This window comes from Amblyomma maculatum, chromosome 10 (genome assembly GCF_055883805.1).
Source record: "Amblyomma maculatum isolate TAMU_Amacu chromosome 10, ASM5588380v1, whole genome shotgun sequence".
NCBI lineage: Eukaryota > Metazoa > Arthropoda > Arachnida > Ixodida > Ixodidae > Amblyomma > Amblyomma maculatum.
The window spans coordinates 72,398,326-72,414,375 of record NC_139353.1 but is presented as its reverse complement, the minus strand read 5'-3'; the positions used below and the strand labels follow the sequence as shown (position 1 = coordinate 72,414,375).

The 16,050-nt window shown below is 44.8% G+C and overlaps 1 protein-coding gene across 1 annotated transcript in view; it reads right to left on the bottom strand.

The window, feature by feature from the left end:
- LOC146176781 (neprilysin-1-like) overlaps positions 1-13,785 on the bottom strand; it is a 46,403-nt gene extending 32,618 nt beyond the window's left edge. The window contains exons 1-2 of the mRNA XM_084581387.1: positions 13,761-13,785; positions 1,443-1,484 (exon numbers count right to left, since the gene is read on the bottom strand). Coding sequence (XP_084437513.1) covers positions 1,443-1,484; positions 13,761-13,785 — 67 coding nt within the window. The remainder of the gene's footprint in view (positions 1-1,442; positions 1,485-13,760) is intronic.
- Between the last annotated feature and the right edge of the window lie 2,265 nt (positions 13,786-16,050).

Genomic DNA, 16,050 nt, shown 5'->3' with positions numbered 1-16,050 from the left:
CCAGTAAAGCGCATATGCACGTGCCAAACGTCTGTTTTCACATAACAATGAAACTTTTTCAATGTGACAATTAGCCATACTGGCTCAACAATTCGGGCGGCACGGGAATAGCTCCATAAACGTTCCACGCGTATGTAACACTGTCACTGAATATGTCACCAGTAGAGAAACATTCTCATCAGTGCGAGTGACCAGCATTCATGTTCTACGAAAGCTGTGGAATCTGTCAGAATATCTTATCTTATGATACTCCACCATCATTTTAACCAGCAGATAGTGAATACCATGGGACGTCATAGAGCACTGAGAAAAGGTTTACCACTAAGCTACCGTGGCGGCCCCCATGTGGCATCGCAAACTAGTGGCCTTAGCGATTAAGTGTTCCGTTGTAGCGGACCTGATCTCTATGGCATCGGATAAATCATCTCAGTGACGGCACCATGTTTACTGCCGAAACTGCATCTTCCCGTGTTTTTGCACTATAGTCGGGTTAAGAAAGATAACCGATGTCATTTGTTCTGGCTACCCTAAAATCTCCCTCTATAATCTTACATGCTAACTTTGTGTCGCCCGGAATGTAAAATTATCGCTTTTCATTGCAAGCAATCGAAAAACAAGTGGTATTGTTGGCCGGCATTTTGTGTTTCGCGCTATTGTAAACTTAGGCGAATATAAATATGCTTACATTTCTCCTGTGGCACGTTTAGAGGGACGAGTACGCAAATCTAACATGTGCTTAATTAAAGTTACGTGTTGAAATCTGTATTAGGTGTATATTGGTTTGCACTAGTCATAAACATGGCCGCATATAAATATAGGTATGCGCTCGATGTCTTAGATGGGAAATTTTCCGAGGAATGACTGCAGTACACTCAAATATTACATACATTTAAGGTGTTTGCATATGCACAAGCGATTTTGAGCAAATTGAATGCATGAATTCATATAGATCACTATAGCTTGAACAGGATATGAAAAACTATGCGCGCGTGGCCGCATTTCGGAAGAGGCATTTCAAACCAGGGTCTGTTGCTGAATTCTCGTCCCGCAGCAATGAGGTACTGGCCTGGCAAATGTGCGCTGTGTACCCACCTCACTGTCTACTTTAAAGGTGCAGCTCTGACAGCGCGGTGAATGCTATGCATTGAAAGCCCTGCTACTTGGGAGCATCATCCCACAAGCCAATGTTTCGAGAAGGGCGTCAGTATTCGTCTCAGCAAGTTCTCTTCTCGAAACAGTGGCTTGAGAGCTGAGGCATCCCCTCCTGAGTCCTTTTCCAGGTTTCTTTGACGTTGTGTAGCCACCTTCTTCACTTTGTTCAGCCTTAATTCGTGGGAGAGATTAGAAGGACACAAAATTTCATCCGTGCGCGCCGGAGCCATACGCGGATTCCACAACTCAGTCATAGATGTTAAGGACACGAATAGCCAAGAATACTTTACCTCGCTGCTTGCACACTTCGGTGTCACAGACTGTGTATTTTTCTATAGATGGGTGTGAAGAAAAACAAATTAATGTTAGAAATAAATTATATTGCCGCGAAGACAGGGGTTTACGAGGAACGGTAACAGGGCAGAGCAGTAACAGAGAAGCGACACACAATGAAATGTCAGCAGTCCTAGCTAGAAGAAGCGCACGAGAGTTTTCAACTTCTTCGTCTCTCAGGCGCTAGCTGAAACCCCCAGGTGGTAATAAATCAAAGTGACGTTAAGAAATTTACTTACTGCATATATCTTTCCAACTTAAAATTCCTTTCGTGCAGCGCTCAGGGTCGCTTTTTCACGGAACGTAGGAGCAAAAAATTAGTTCAGCTTCCATACTTCCCTAGAACGAATTGTCGCCATGACCCTTAGCTCAGCCACAGCATTCAGTTTCACGCCCGGAGAAGAATACTTCACTTTGGCTGTGAAACCTTGACCTCTACTCAACCCTCCCCCCCCCCCCCCCCCCCCCCAATCTCTTGGTTAGCGGGTTTCATTACCTGTCATAAAGCAGCCTTACATTCACCGCACATCATTGAAAGTTAGACTACACCTTTGTGGTAATATTCTAGTCAGGTTTTTTTTCACTTTATCGGCCAGAACTTTTTACACATTAGAACAACTACACGTGGCACGCCACGAGAAAATTGACACTTTTTTCGCACCTGGCTTACGGTTAAATTGAGTGATTTGGCATGGATCTTAATAATAAATTACTGAATGTGTAGTTGCACAATTACTGTACTGGGGAACTCTGAAAGCTGCAAGGGTTGATGGATAAAATAACTAAAAAAACTCAGGAAGAAATGAAGGAAATAAAGAAAAAAGTGTGTGAAAAAAAAAGTTGATGCTGTTTACGACTGCCCCTGTCACGAAGTGGATTTCAGTGTCATGCAAAGATATATGGGTTATTACAAGAAATTCATATGGTTCGTGAAGAAAACTACAGCCAAGCGTAACTAAAAGGCTAATCAGAAAGGGAGATTTGAGTACTCTTTACAGGTTATACAGTATGTCATTTGTAGCCTGGTTGACTTCAAGTATATTGAAATATAACAGAAATAAAGAAATAATGAATTGAAAGATATTAAAATGTGAAATACACACCCGAAGATCTGTACAGGTCTGAAGCGTCAACTGGAACATTCTCTAACAAATTTGAACCTGAAAAAATAGCAGCAAATATCTTGGACGTATGACGGTATATTAATGAAAAAATACAAAAAACAGCGGTGAAATAGTGATATAAAATATTGATCGTACCGAAACATTAAAATTTGGATAATTTAAAAAGTTTAGCACTCTTGTTCTCCGCAGTCGGTACTTTTCGGATACCTCCGGCTATCTGCCCTCTCCATTATATAAATTTTGTCCTCCTTTCAACCTTACCCTGATTTATCTACTCGCCCGTCCAGCCTCTATAAAAGGGAAGTAGATTTTAAAAAACGTATCCTTGAAAAAGATCAGGCCTGTGGTCAGAACATCTAAACAAGCAAAATAATTCCTTTAATGAAGTGTACACCTCGATTAATACTCTTCTCCCTCTCTACATATATATATATATATATATTGTAAGGTAACGCGAAGGTCGGACTTGGGGAATCAGGCTTTATTACAGACCTGAAGCCTTGGTCGCACACTGCAGCCAAACACACTCCGCGATGACGATGGGTATCTACAAGAGGGAGCAGGATGAAGATGAAGCAGCACGTTCAGCAGTGTGGAAGATGAAGCGCCACACAGTGCTCACACTATTTCGCCCGCGCAGTTCAAGCGGCCAGCCTGGCCGCAATTAGTTCGCAGGAATGCGCCGAACAAAAGGTTTCATACGTGAAACGTGGACAACTTCAGTGCCACGGTAACGACAGTCCGGAGGAGGGTAAACAAGGGAGACGCGATAGTTGACCGGGGAGGTTTTTGCAAGAACTGTGTAAGGACCAATGTAACGGTGCTGTAACTTGTCACAAAGGCCAGGAGTGCGTAATGGGGTCCAAAGTAACACCTCGTCGCCGGGACGGAACGAAACTTGGCGATGGGTTGCATCATAGCGGTACTTGCGGTCTTCCTGGCTAGCTTCCGTGTTGACGCGAGCAAGCCGGCGTGATTTGGCCACGCGGTGGTAAGTTTTATGAAAGCCTAAGTGACCGGCTGTAGCATCATCGTGGAAAGCCGCCAGGATACGGGTGCGAAGCGCTCTCGGAATAACGGGGACCCAACGGGTGCCTTCGGAGCAATAAATATAACGGGAGAGCACGCCGTTGTCAAGTTTGAACTTTTGGAGTTGCCTGCGCATCCTAGCGGTAGGAGGGTGAGAAGCACCGGTGAGAAGGTTGATTAGGGAAATACAGTAGGGATCTGCTCGCTGGTTTGAAATAATGGCGTAGCGATCTGGAGCAGCGGCAAGAGTAGCACAGGTTAAGGTTGGGGCTCTGGACGACATTGGGACGTCGAGGGTGCACGCAGGAAGGCTCGAGGAAGCACTAGGTGGCGATTCTGATAGCGGGCAGCGGGAAAGAGCATCGGCATCTCGATGTTTGCGCCCCGATTTGAATATGACATCAAAGTGGTACTCCTGCAAACGCAGAATCCAACGGCCCAGGCGTCCAGTCAAATTTTTGAGGGTTGATAACCAGCACAGAGCGTGGTGATCGGTAACGATCGTGAAATGGCGGCCGTAGAGGTAGGGGCGGAATTTCTGAACTGCCCAAACGACGGCTAGGCACTCTTGCTCAGTGATGGTGTAGTTGCGTTCCGCTAGTGTTAGAGTTCGACTGGCAAACGCAATTACCTTTTCCCGAGAAGCGGTATCACGTTGCAGAAGTATGGCGCCGATACCGAGGCTGCTGGCATCGGTGTGAAGAATGGTGGCAGCAGTGTCGTCGAAGTGAGCGAGAACAGGGTCCGAAGTGAGGGCATTCTTTAGGGTTTGGAAAGCTTTTTCGCATTCTTCGGACCAATTGAAAGTAGTACGGTCTGTAAGGAGGCGGTGGAGCGGTGCAGCAATGGTAGCGAAATTTCGAATGAAACGGCGAAAGTACGAAGACAGGCCAAGGAAACTGCGTAGTTCCTTAGTCCGCTGAGGGCGTGCAAAGTTCAAAACTGCAGCAAGCTTGTCAGGGTCGGGTCGAATGCCATCGCGGCTGACGAGGTGGCCCAGGATCTTGATTTCTTTCTTGGCGAAATTACACTTTTTTGTGTTCAGCTGGAGACCGGCGGATGCCAGGCACGTTAATACTTGATCAAGGCGGCATAAATGATCAGAAAAAGTCGCAGAGAAAATAACTATGTCGTCCAGGTAGCACAAGCATGTTTTCCACTTAAGTCCTCTAAGAACAGTGTCAATCATGCGCTCAAACGTAGCGGGGGCATTACAAAGTCCAAAAGGCATGACATTGAATTCGTAAAGCCCATCGGGAGTAGCGAATGCTGTTTTTTCTTTGTCGGCTTCGTGCATCGGTATCTGCCAGTAACCGGAACGCAAATCCAAAGTGGAGAAATATTCGGCGCCCTGAAGACAGTCGAGGGAGTCGTCAATTCGTGGCATAGGGTAAACATCTTTTCGAGTGACTTTGTTAAGTGCGCGGTAATCAACGCAAAAACGCACGGACCCATCCTTTTTTTTGACCAAGACGACCGGAGATGACCAGGGGCTAGCTGATGGCCGAATAATGTCTCGCCGGAGCATATCATTCACATTATCTTCTATGATTTTACGTTCTGATAAGGAAACACGGTAAGGGCGGCGGCTAACAATAGAAGTACCTTCTGTAATAATGCGGTGCTGTGCAGAAGACGTTCGGCCCAAGGTCGGAGAAGTGACATCAAAGGAGGCTTGGTGTTTTCGAAGTAATTCCTGCAAAGCTTGGCGGTGAGTCGCAGGAAGGTCAGGATTGATGGTGCCAAAGAGAACACAGAGAGAAGCATCGGAAGAAGCTGCTGGTGAGGAAGAGGGGGCGGTAAGGGTGGTGAGGGACACCGGGTGAATGTCCAGGACACAAGGAAAACATGTCCCTTTAGTCAGCACAATGGGCTCTGGGGAAGTGTTCGAAGCAGCGACAAGCGCTGTGCCATGCTCAAACCGAACAAGACTTGGTGGTAGCGCGATTCCGCGGGTCAGATGGCGATCAGAAGGCACGATTAGCACATCTCCGTTATCAATGTCAGCAGAAGTAAGCGCGACAAGTTGTTCGCATCCAGGGGGCAACACTGAGTTAGTAGCGGCAAGCAGGCGATAACGGGGCTCGGGATGTTCAGAAGACGGATCGCTCTCGTTCATGTAAATGATCCTGTCGCGACACGAAATGCTGGCTGATGCGGCAGACAGAAAATCCCAGCCTAAAATAATTGGGTGAGCGCACGGTGACATCACGGCAAATTGTACATGGTGGCGGACACCGTCAACAAAAACTCGCACAGTACACTTAGCAGAAGGCCGAATTATTGCACCATTAGCTCCACGGAGTTCAGGTCCATCATAAGGCGTTTTCACTTTTCGCAAGCGGGAGCACAAGTCAGTGTGTATCACAGAAACAGCGGCGCCCGTGTCAACCAAAGCTTCAACAGATAATCCTTCAACCCGCACTAAAATAATATTCCAGGGACGTTCCGGAGGATTTTTGGGATGGCCGAAGAGTGCAGTTTTCCCTCCTAAAACTGCAGTGGTCAGTTTTCCGACAGGCGGGGGGTCGTCAGAGAAGCTTGACGGAGAGGCGAGGCTGAGCGGCGAAAAGGCGAAAGAGAACGGCGTCTTGAAGGCCTGTAACCAGCAGGCGGAGCGGGGCTTTCTGGCGGGGGTGATGAACGTCGGGGATAATCGGGGAATGAACGGTGGTTAGAGCCGGAAAAGCGAGGAGGGTAGTCTGCTTCAAATGATTCGTAGCCGCGGCGTTCATTCTGGAGCCTGCGACGACAGAAGCGGGAAATATGGCCTCGGTACCCGCAGTAATAACACACAGGGCGGGCTGGGCGCCAGTTGGGGTAGTATGTCGGCGCTGCGGCAGGTGGTGCCAATGCAGCGACATGAGCAGTGGTAGGCGCCGGTGGCGTAGGCGCTCCAACTGCGGGCGGCAAGGACGTGATCTGGGCGTACGTTGGCACCTGACAAATGGTAGGAGCGACCGATGTTGGCGGGGAATAGGTCATTGAGGCCAGCTCTTCTTTAACAATGCTACGCAGGCCGGCACTTGAATTATGTGGCTCAGATGCAGGGCGGCACAAATTACCTTGAGCCGAGAGCTCTTCACGAATTAATTCGCGAATAAGCACACGGAGGTCAGCTTCGGCAGTGAAACCAAATGAAGTGGGATCAGGCTGCAGGCGTATTGACTGTAGTTCGTCAAGGCGTTGACAAGTGGATATGATGGCATCGATTGTGGTAGGGTTCTGCACGGCCAGGGCGTTGTAGGCGAGTGGCCCAATACCTTTAAGGACGTGCCGAACCCGCTCGGCCTCTGGCATTGTGTCATTGATGCGCCGACAAAGTGAAAGTACATCTTCTATATAAGAGGTGTAGGTCTCATTAGGCCGCTGAAGTCGGGCTTCTAGCTTCTTCTTGGCGGACTCCGTGCGAACAGTAGGAGCGCAGAAAATCTGGCGTAACTTTTGTTTAAAGGTAGCCCAGTCCGGAATCGTCGACTCATGATTTAGAAACCACGTTTTGGCCACATCCGTCAAATAAAAGGACACATTAATTAATTTAAGAGAATCGTCCCATCGGTTGAAAGCACTGACCCGGTCGTAGCTGTCGAGCCAGTCATCAGCGTCGTCGCCGCGGAGACCGGCGAACATCTGCGGGTCGCGCTGACGGCTACTGACAGTCCAAGTGGCAAGGGGAGCTGGAGTCGAGTTGGTAGCAGCCGGAATAGCGGAGTGGCCCTCTTGTGTCATGACGATGGTGGTCGGGGTCAAACGGCGGCCAGAACGAAGCTCCCGGTGGATGCAGGTGACGAAGCAGCGGGGAAATCAAGGCGCACCTCCACCACGTGTAAGGTAACGCGAAGGTCGGACTTGGGGAATCAGGCTTTATTACAGACCTGAAGCCTTGGTCGCACACTGCAGCCAAACACACTCCGCGATGACGATGGGTATCTACAAGAGGGAGCAGGATGAAGATGAAGCAGCACGTTCAGCAGTGTGGAAGATGAAGCGCCACACAGTGCTCACAATATATATATATATATATATATATATATATATATATATATATATATATATATATGTGTGTGTGTGTGTATATATATATATATGTATATATATATATATATATATATATATATATATATATATATATATATATATATATATATATATATATATATATATATATAGGTTAAGAATTAAATACCATCCTGTTCTGCCCCTGCGTTCTTGAGGAGATTGAGGATGATTTAGGGGGCCATTGCTCCTTCTACCAATATCAAGATTTAGGTTAGTTTACACATTCTTTTGGGTCTTACAGAGCGTGAGGAGGCATAGAGATCAAGGGCACTCTAAAAGCAAAACAAGTGTCGCCTACCAACAGATGTTCTGGCAGTGGGATATCCACCTATTTGTTCTTAATAATAGTATGTCTTGTATCACGCATTTAACTATTTCATTTTAGGGCTTCACTGAAGAGTGGAGCTCCCCTGACTGACTTTTATTGTTCTTTTCATCAGAGCTGCTTTTTCGGTCGAATTGCCTAACCGTATCTAAGACGCGTTCATTACGGCAGAGAAAGTTCAGGAAATATTATAAGCGATAAAAGCGAGACACAAATCAGGCAGGTAGAATATGTGCTTTACGCATTTGTCCTCATCTTGTAAAACGTTTTAAGGACAATCACGATACTCGCTAAATCGAAAATTACCCCGCTTTTTAAGCGTTTTGTTTATAGATTGAGGCAAATAGTGTGATTTATGCTTCTATTTGTAGGTGGGCAGTTCCAATGTACTGTTAATATTTGACTCGAGGAAAAAAGCACCTCTCAGAAAAAGATATATTTAAGAAGGTCTACGCGCGAGCTGCGGATGTCGAGGATCTTGTTTCTCTCTTTTCAGATAAAGAGCTGATTATATCTTTCGCTTTTGAGAATTTGTCTTCGGCTTTTGACTCGCTCGTGGTTCCTCACTTTCTTTTATCTAATTACACCGAAAACAGCATGAATCACGACGCGGCCCATCCACCGAACAGGTGCTTAATGCCGCGCTCTAAAGAATACTTTGGTTTGGTTTGGTTTGGTTTGTGGCGTTTAACGTCTACATAATGAACACACGCTCTTGGGCAGTGTTCCTGTACACAAGAGCTCGTCAGCAACTTTAATTCAAAACCATGCACGTACACCTGCTTAGTCCTTCATACTGCTAAAAAGAACGAGGACAAATCTATTTCGTTCTAAGCGTGAAGGGTACGCAGCGAAGTTTCAACACATTACTCTGTGGCTATGTTTAGCTCTGGTGATTTTCGGACTGCTGGTGGTATGTTGCTATAGGCGGTCCCTCCCGCGGGGTGATGCGTAAACCATACATTTTACAGATGACTTTGCAAAGCACTGAGCAGGTACTTTACCCGCCGCAGTGGTGGAGTGCTTACAACGCTGGACTACTGTGCCCGGCGGCCGCTTATTGTTAGAGACGAAAATTAAGGCGCCCGTTGAATCTGGGATGTCAGTGCGTGTTAAAGAAGCCCAGGCGGCCGAAATTTCTGGAGACCTTCACCATGGCGTCTTTCATAGCCTGAGTCGTTTCGGGACATTGAGCCCTATTAATCAAAACAAACCAATGGCGCCCATTGGGATTAAATAACATTTTCAGTTAACTTCGCACCAAGAATAGGTGTTGCTTCCTTATGCGGTTAAATATGATGTTTTTGAAGCACACGAAGCATGCATAGTTTTAAATAGCTGGCTTCTTTATTCCGAATCTCAATGTAAGATTTGCGATGCTGCACTGTTTTTCCTCTCATCATACAGGAAGCTTTGAAAGCCTCCCAACATAACTGCGTAGCTAACTTCGAAAATAAGCTGCAGTTAAACACTCAACTCCCAGCGCTTTTGGTGTTTCCTGAGCATTCGTACATCCCCTTTTAAGCTGGCATCACGTATAATTTTGTTCAATGTCACCAGCTACCTCTGCTGTACAGACCTTACGATAATCTCAAACCGCCCCTGGTACAATTAAGCCTCCTCACTGAGTCTCCGTCGCTCACTGGTACGTGTACCTTCTCTTGAAATCTAGTCTGCTGGCCGAGGACTGTCCGTTAATTTTTCTTCGGATCAGTAGGTAAAAACTTTCTATTAGAATACATGTAATCTACTTACTAGTTAACGATAATTATTTCTTTTCTAGCGTCTCCCAATACTGCCATGAGTCGATCCACCTTGAGCTAAATCCGTATACAAAAGACGTCCCTCTATGGCAATATGTTCATATGGCAAGTTTTCTAGTCATTTTTTGCGAAAACAGTTTATATGAAGGTTAATTTTCGTGCGGGATATAATGCGACGTTCTTTCTCAATACTTTCATAAGAGGCAAAAGAGCAATAAGTAACAATAAAATTGATGGTTTTTTGTGCAACATAATTGCATAGCGTGCATTAACCTTTTCAGTACAGGCATTCAACGTTCGTGCAAACCGTACTTTCCTTTGTTAATAAACTGCGGAAGTACTCACTAAACATCAAAAGTGTTGATTTACCGTTTACACGTAAGCCTTGTAAAAGCACTCATTCAAGTGAGTAGCGCTTCTTACAATGATGCCAGTAAGACGCACTCTCAATGCCCATGATCATTTCTTTCGCTGCAGAGACGTACAGTCTTTGTCAAAAATATACAGCCCGCGGGGTTCGCTTCTAAGCCCTGTAAAGAGGCTCCTGGAAGCAATACTGGAATGTATGGGTAAACTAGAGAAGAGCAAGGGTAAAATTTGTCATCTACGAGGTTTCGAACGCTGCAGATGTTAACGAGCTCTGTTACGGTGCTTAGAAGCAAAACACTTGGGCTATATATTTTTGACAAAGGCTGTACATTTCTACCCACCCTCTAATTCGACCATGCCGTGAAAAACAAGTCTAAACAATATTTTAGAATCATCCATAATGAAAAGCAACTAAACAATTATTGAGGGCATTTGTGTTTACGCCGTTTCGACTATAGGACTTGTATTCGTCACGGCAAAACGTCACCATATGGAGGGAGGCGGTCGAGGAGGCTTCCATTGTTCGTTTGACTTTCTGTTTCCAAGAAATACATTCCCTGCCCTTTTTTTACCAGGAACATAAACTCATGAGTTATTTCAAATCATTCCTCCACACAAAAGCAAGATACTCGCCAATTTTTCTGCGTGAGTGTTCAACTTTGTGCACTGTAAAACCGTGTATACAATATCTGGGAGGTTCCAATTAAGGTAGGAATCGGGCCTGGCACAATGGTTGAGAAATCTTGTATGGTTGAGAGGGTCAGACCAAAACAAGTGAACAAAGGGTGCTAAGCATACCAATCTGGCTACCGTTTCTGCATTTGACACTCCGCAAGACGTCATTGTAAAATACATCTGATACGCGAATCATAAGACATAGTGAAGGCTTGTGCAAATCTTATGAACTTTAATGTAATGGGGACGCCGAACTCATTAGTATTGCTAGATATCTTGGTAGCTTAGAAACCTCCAGAAATCTCCGGCCCTCAGCCATGAAAGCGACACACATCATTTGCTGCATTTGCATCAAGACAATAGAAATGGGAGAAGAGACAGGAGAAGCTTGCGTTCGTACCTTCCACTTCAGCCAGTACTGAAATTACCAAGGTGTACCAAGTTGACAGGCAAGCTGTTATCACGAGATTTGGGATCGCCATAGCTTCTGTCTAGAAAATATCAGGAAAAAAAGAAAAGCGCGTCTCACGACCTGAAATGTCACACAACAAATAGGCTACCGTGACGTCAACCATGACATTCTGTTTAAAGAGAAAGTAGATGGCCACACAGTATCTTCACCAGTATATACGAATACAAATCCTGTTTGCTCTAGACGTTGCTACGTGCTTGTACATTTACATAGAGGCATGTGTATACGTAGGGGCTGCAGCGAATTCTGAGGTGTCGGAGGAGTGCTTACTAACTGTATAATAACGTGTGGACAATGATAAGCTAAAAACAAAGAGATGCAGATCACAACGTAGGGCAGTGTGGTTTAGCTTGGTACTCACTGTGTATTTTGTTTCTTTGATTTCAGGCTGTCATGCACCTCGAACGTCCTCAATTGGGAATGTATCGAAGACTGTCCCACTTTGCATAGTCATATGTCAGGCTAACCTGCACGACTACTCCATCCAACCTCTATATGTAAAAAGGAATTGGAATGCTCGGTTTGAACCAAGATAAAAAAAATAAAAGAACACTGAGACCAATTTTTGATATTCGAATTAAACAAGCAAAAATTTGAGTACCCGTGACTTTCCCGCCACAGCTGTAGCTGGCTACTGACCACGACATAAACTTAGTCAATGGCGAAAATTACCAAAGCAAAAAAGCCTGCGGCATGGTAACTAATCCGTACCTTTAGCATAATGAAGCTTTGAGTTTTCATACAATGTTCGCAATGCACAATTTTGTACATTGGAAGGTTCGTCGAATGCTAGCGTCACTGTCATAACCTGCATTTTAGGGCATTTATATAAGTTGTGCAGCTTTCAGAACAGCATGCAAGCGCCCTGCCGTGGAAGCCCAATGCTCATAACACAGGGTCGCGTTCTAGAATAAGGGCTGCCATTACAAAGAGCCGGAAATGACGTAGAAATTGGCACAATCAGAGATTAGAGTATTCCAGTTGTTGCACTTTCACAGCTCGCTGCTTATTTTAGAAACCTCAGCGACTAATCACGTGTTACATTCGTGAACCGTAGACAGAATCAACGCCGATAGCGTGAGTTTGTAGCAACGCGAACGAACCCGTGCCAACGTGAATTACTTATTCTTGTTTTGCTCGACGATTTCCTGCTACGGAAACATGTGCGATGCGCGCGCCTTCTTTTCAGTCGCGCCGTGCGTTTGTATCCACCATGACTATATGGAGTTTGGGCACGGTAATTGCGTCTGAAATCATGATTCAAATACTCTAGCAAACCTAGGGCTTGCAACAAGAATTTCAGCCTCCAGCATTTTAGTGCACACCATCCTTAGTACTTCACTCAAAGTCGGCCCGGCTTAATGAGAGCTCACAATTACCAGTTTCTACTCCATAGCCGGCAAATTTTCCAGTTCTATCATAGCCCACCTCATACATGTGTTGTCTGCTACATAAGACTTCAAAACCTTTATATGCGCAGTTTTTGATAAGCAGCAATAAACGTTGTTGGCATTAGGTTGACGGCATAACATCCCCATTCAGTGCATTACCTCCAAAGAAACATTTCTTTCCAGATAACCAAAGACAAAGTACTGCTCACAATAATCAATGACAGCGACCTCAGATGTTTGAATACGAACTACGGGGCATGCATTGGTGACCCGCTAGGTCTAATTGCGTGCATGCGTTACCATTGCTATCTTATCAGCGCTTTAAACTCTGCCCCCTTGTAGAGGAGGCCCGAATAATAATTCTACGGGGTTTCAGATTTCTAGAATTTACGTGCCAGAAATATTGTTAAAGAAAATGGTGTGTAGAAAACGCGAAGAGGTCAAGTGTGTTCCCCACATTTGCTGCTGCTGCAGCAGATGTCATAACGCATGCTCTTCTGATTAATGTGGACTAATCCCTGCAAACCATCAGCTGCATCGGAGACACCAAGAGAATGGATCCCTAAACATGTGCGGCTAATTGTTTTTATCCACTCTTTATAGTGCGCATGATACACAGGGGAGTATACATGGCAATAAACAGCTCGGGATGCCTCGGAAACCACTTGCCCCCCCCCCCCCCCCATTCCGATTTGTGAAAAATAATAATATTAGCGTTTGACCTCGGCCCAACAATTTATTTGTAAAGCAGTGATTACACATTCAGAAGCGCAGCGATGTGGGTACAAAGGTAAGCTATAATTTTGTAATGAATATATCAAAGTTAAGTAATTCGTCATGATTTGCGATTTGAACTCGGAAACAACTGATGAGGTCGGTTGCTCTACCAAATAGGCTATACAAGATGTCTAGCAGATCAGATGGCGCAGCCAGGTCTAACGTATCGAGAAGTGTAGGTGTGAATGAAGTTGATCAAAATAAGAGAAACCCATAAACTTGAAATACATTTAAAAACGAAACTATTTGCTTAGCATTAATCAAAACAAACCCTACAGAAAGACTACCTACCTGAGCATTCGGAACGTATCGTCATGCTTGCAAACTTGCCAGTTTGTACCAATCCAATGACATAAACTCTCAGCAGATGGTAAACAAAAACAACCTCAACTCAGCCTCAAAACATGCTTTGCACATATTGCTTTGTCCCTCACCATGACGGATAAGAATGCTCGTTCACTCTTCTCTCGATTGGCGCTCTGCTTCGCTTCGACGACTCTGCACCTGCGGCAATCGACGCTGGCGTGATATTAAGGGCTGTTAGCACAGCGGAGCCGCACACAGGCGCGAATACAAGCAACGGAGCAAATAATTACTTCCTAATTGCAATCACACTTTAGAATCACACATGCTAAAAATGCATTTGTCCAAGCTAAAGCGCGCTAGCGTCTACTAACAGCGCGCCTATACTATTACAAGAGAATAACGGAATATCAAGCTCTATTTATGTTTGTCCCCATTGGTACAACAGCAATCGTAAGCCGGGTTACCGCCCGCGCAGTGGCACCCCTTGCTCTACACTTGCTACAGAGCCTTCATTGGAGGGAGGGGTCGGGTAAATCGGGCTCGGTATGTTAAATGTCGCCACAATAAAACGAAAATTGGAAAGGGTCTACGCTCTACGCACACATACATTGCAAAAGCTTCGTCGGCGCAGCTTTAGAACTATGTCCATCGTCGAAGGCCACCATGCCCACCTAATTACGGTTGCCACTAACGTCTCAATCGCTATCGCATTACTGCGTCCGTACCCAGGCCAATGCGCAACCCGGTTTTTGGACAGCGCAAAATCACTGGTCAAATAAACTTAAATGTGATAAGATTTCTGTGAAGAAGCAGATGTAGCTAACAAACCTTTTTAGCTGAAATGTAGGCTGTATTTTGCTCGCCAGCTCATATAAGGCAAGTCAACTTACTATAACTTCGCACAGGAGTGTCAGGTTCGTTATAAGTAGGCTTGCGTGCACCTCATCAAATGCGCAAAGTTTCTTTGAGCTGCACTTAAATTTCTTGGTTTTCTTCTGTCGAAACCAATCAGCATAACAAAGACACAGCTCTCGGTGGCTTTGGCACTCAGAATCCAAAGCTGCGGGACTAATTTAGCACTTAGTAGCCTGAATTTACCCATCTATAATCTACCCTTTTCAATGTAATGCTGCTTTGATCTTCAAAGTTCCTTTCACCTGCTGTGGATCCTTTTAATTGCTACCCATTGTTCATCACCTCTCAGGCTGCAAAAATGCATTTATCTTTTTGAGTAAAAACTTTTTTCTACATAACAAGCTCGGAGCCAAAAGAGCTCCCTCAAGACCAACAAAATATATGACAGATGGGTGTACAAGCTCTCTACCAAAGGTTTAATTGGGCGCTGAACAGAAGAGTAATTTCAAGAAGAAACATTTTTTTTTTTTCTGCTTGCAGCCTTTATGTACTTTTTCTAAGCACTTTGCTTCGCTGAATCAGCGGCGACACTTACAAAGCAGCAAGTTAGGCTTTAACTTTTGATTATTCTCAACATGCGATTGTGTACAGTTCACAAAAATGTCAGCGAAGCTCCAACAATATCCTTTTTTGTTATACGGCGTAAATCATCCGTCAAACACTTTTCCAGTGTATGCGCTGCACGACTTTATTCAGAACTTGTCTATGTATGAAAAATGCAACAGATTACTCGTAACCGCATATTGAAGAAAGCACTCCACTTTTTGAATAACACTATTCCGTAAATGAAATAGTAATTGAGTTAAAAATTCAAGAGGAAGTCAATTTACTACCTGTACTTGATTAAATTCTATAGCGCGTTACCTGCAAGTGTGCAGTATACACTTCGAACGGGGAGCTGTCCCCCATCTTTAAAGCTGACGCTCACAATGCATCACTAACTTTTAGAAGTTGTGCAATATAATAACCCACACATTTATTTATCAGAAAGATGAAGCGTGCGAAGTGAAAAAGCTTGAGATTTTTGACGAGCCCTCGGCCATTACATTTAGAAAGGCATAAGGGTAACATTAGATACTAATCAGCCAGCGATGTCAAAATAACAACGATATTTACAAAACCTTGTGATGTACACATTATAAAAAAAATAAAAATGGAATATAAAGCCAGGAAATTTTAAAGCGTGGAAAATGCTTACGCAGATCGTAGATTGGTGTACTAATTATATCAATATTTTCATGTCGTAACGTGTTTCGGTAGCAGGGAAGGAATCACTTGTAACCCGTACTCTGTTCTTGGAGAAGAAATTCTTTGTCATCCGCCGCCGAGATGGGCACCAGCTTCGAACACGTGCAGTGGA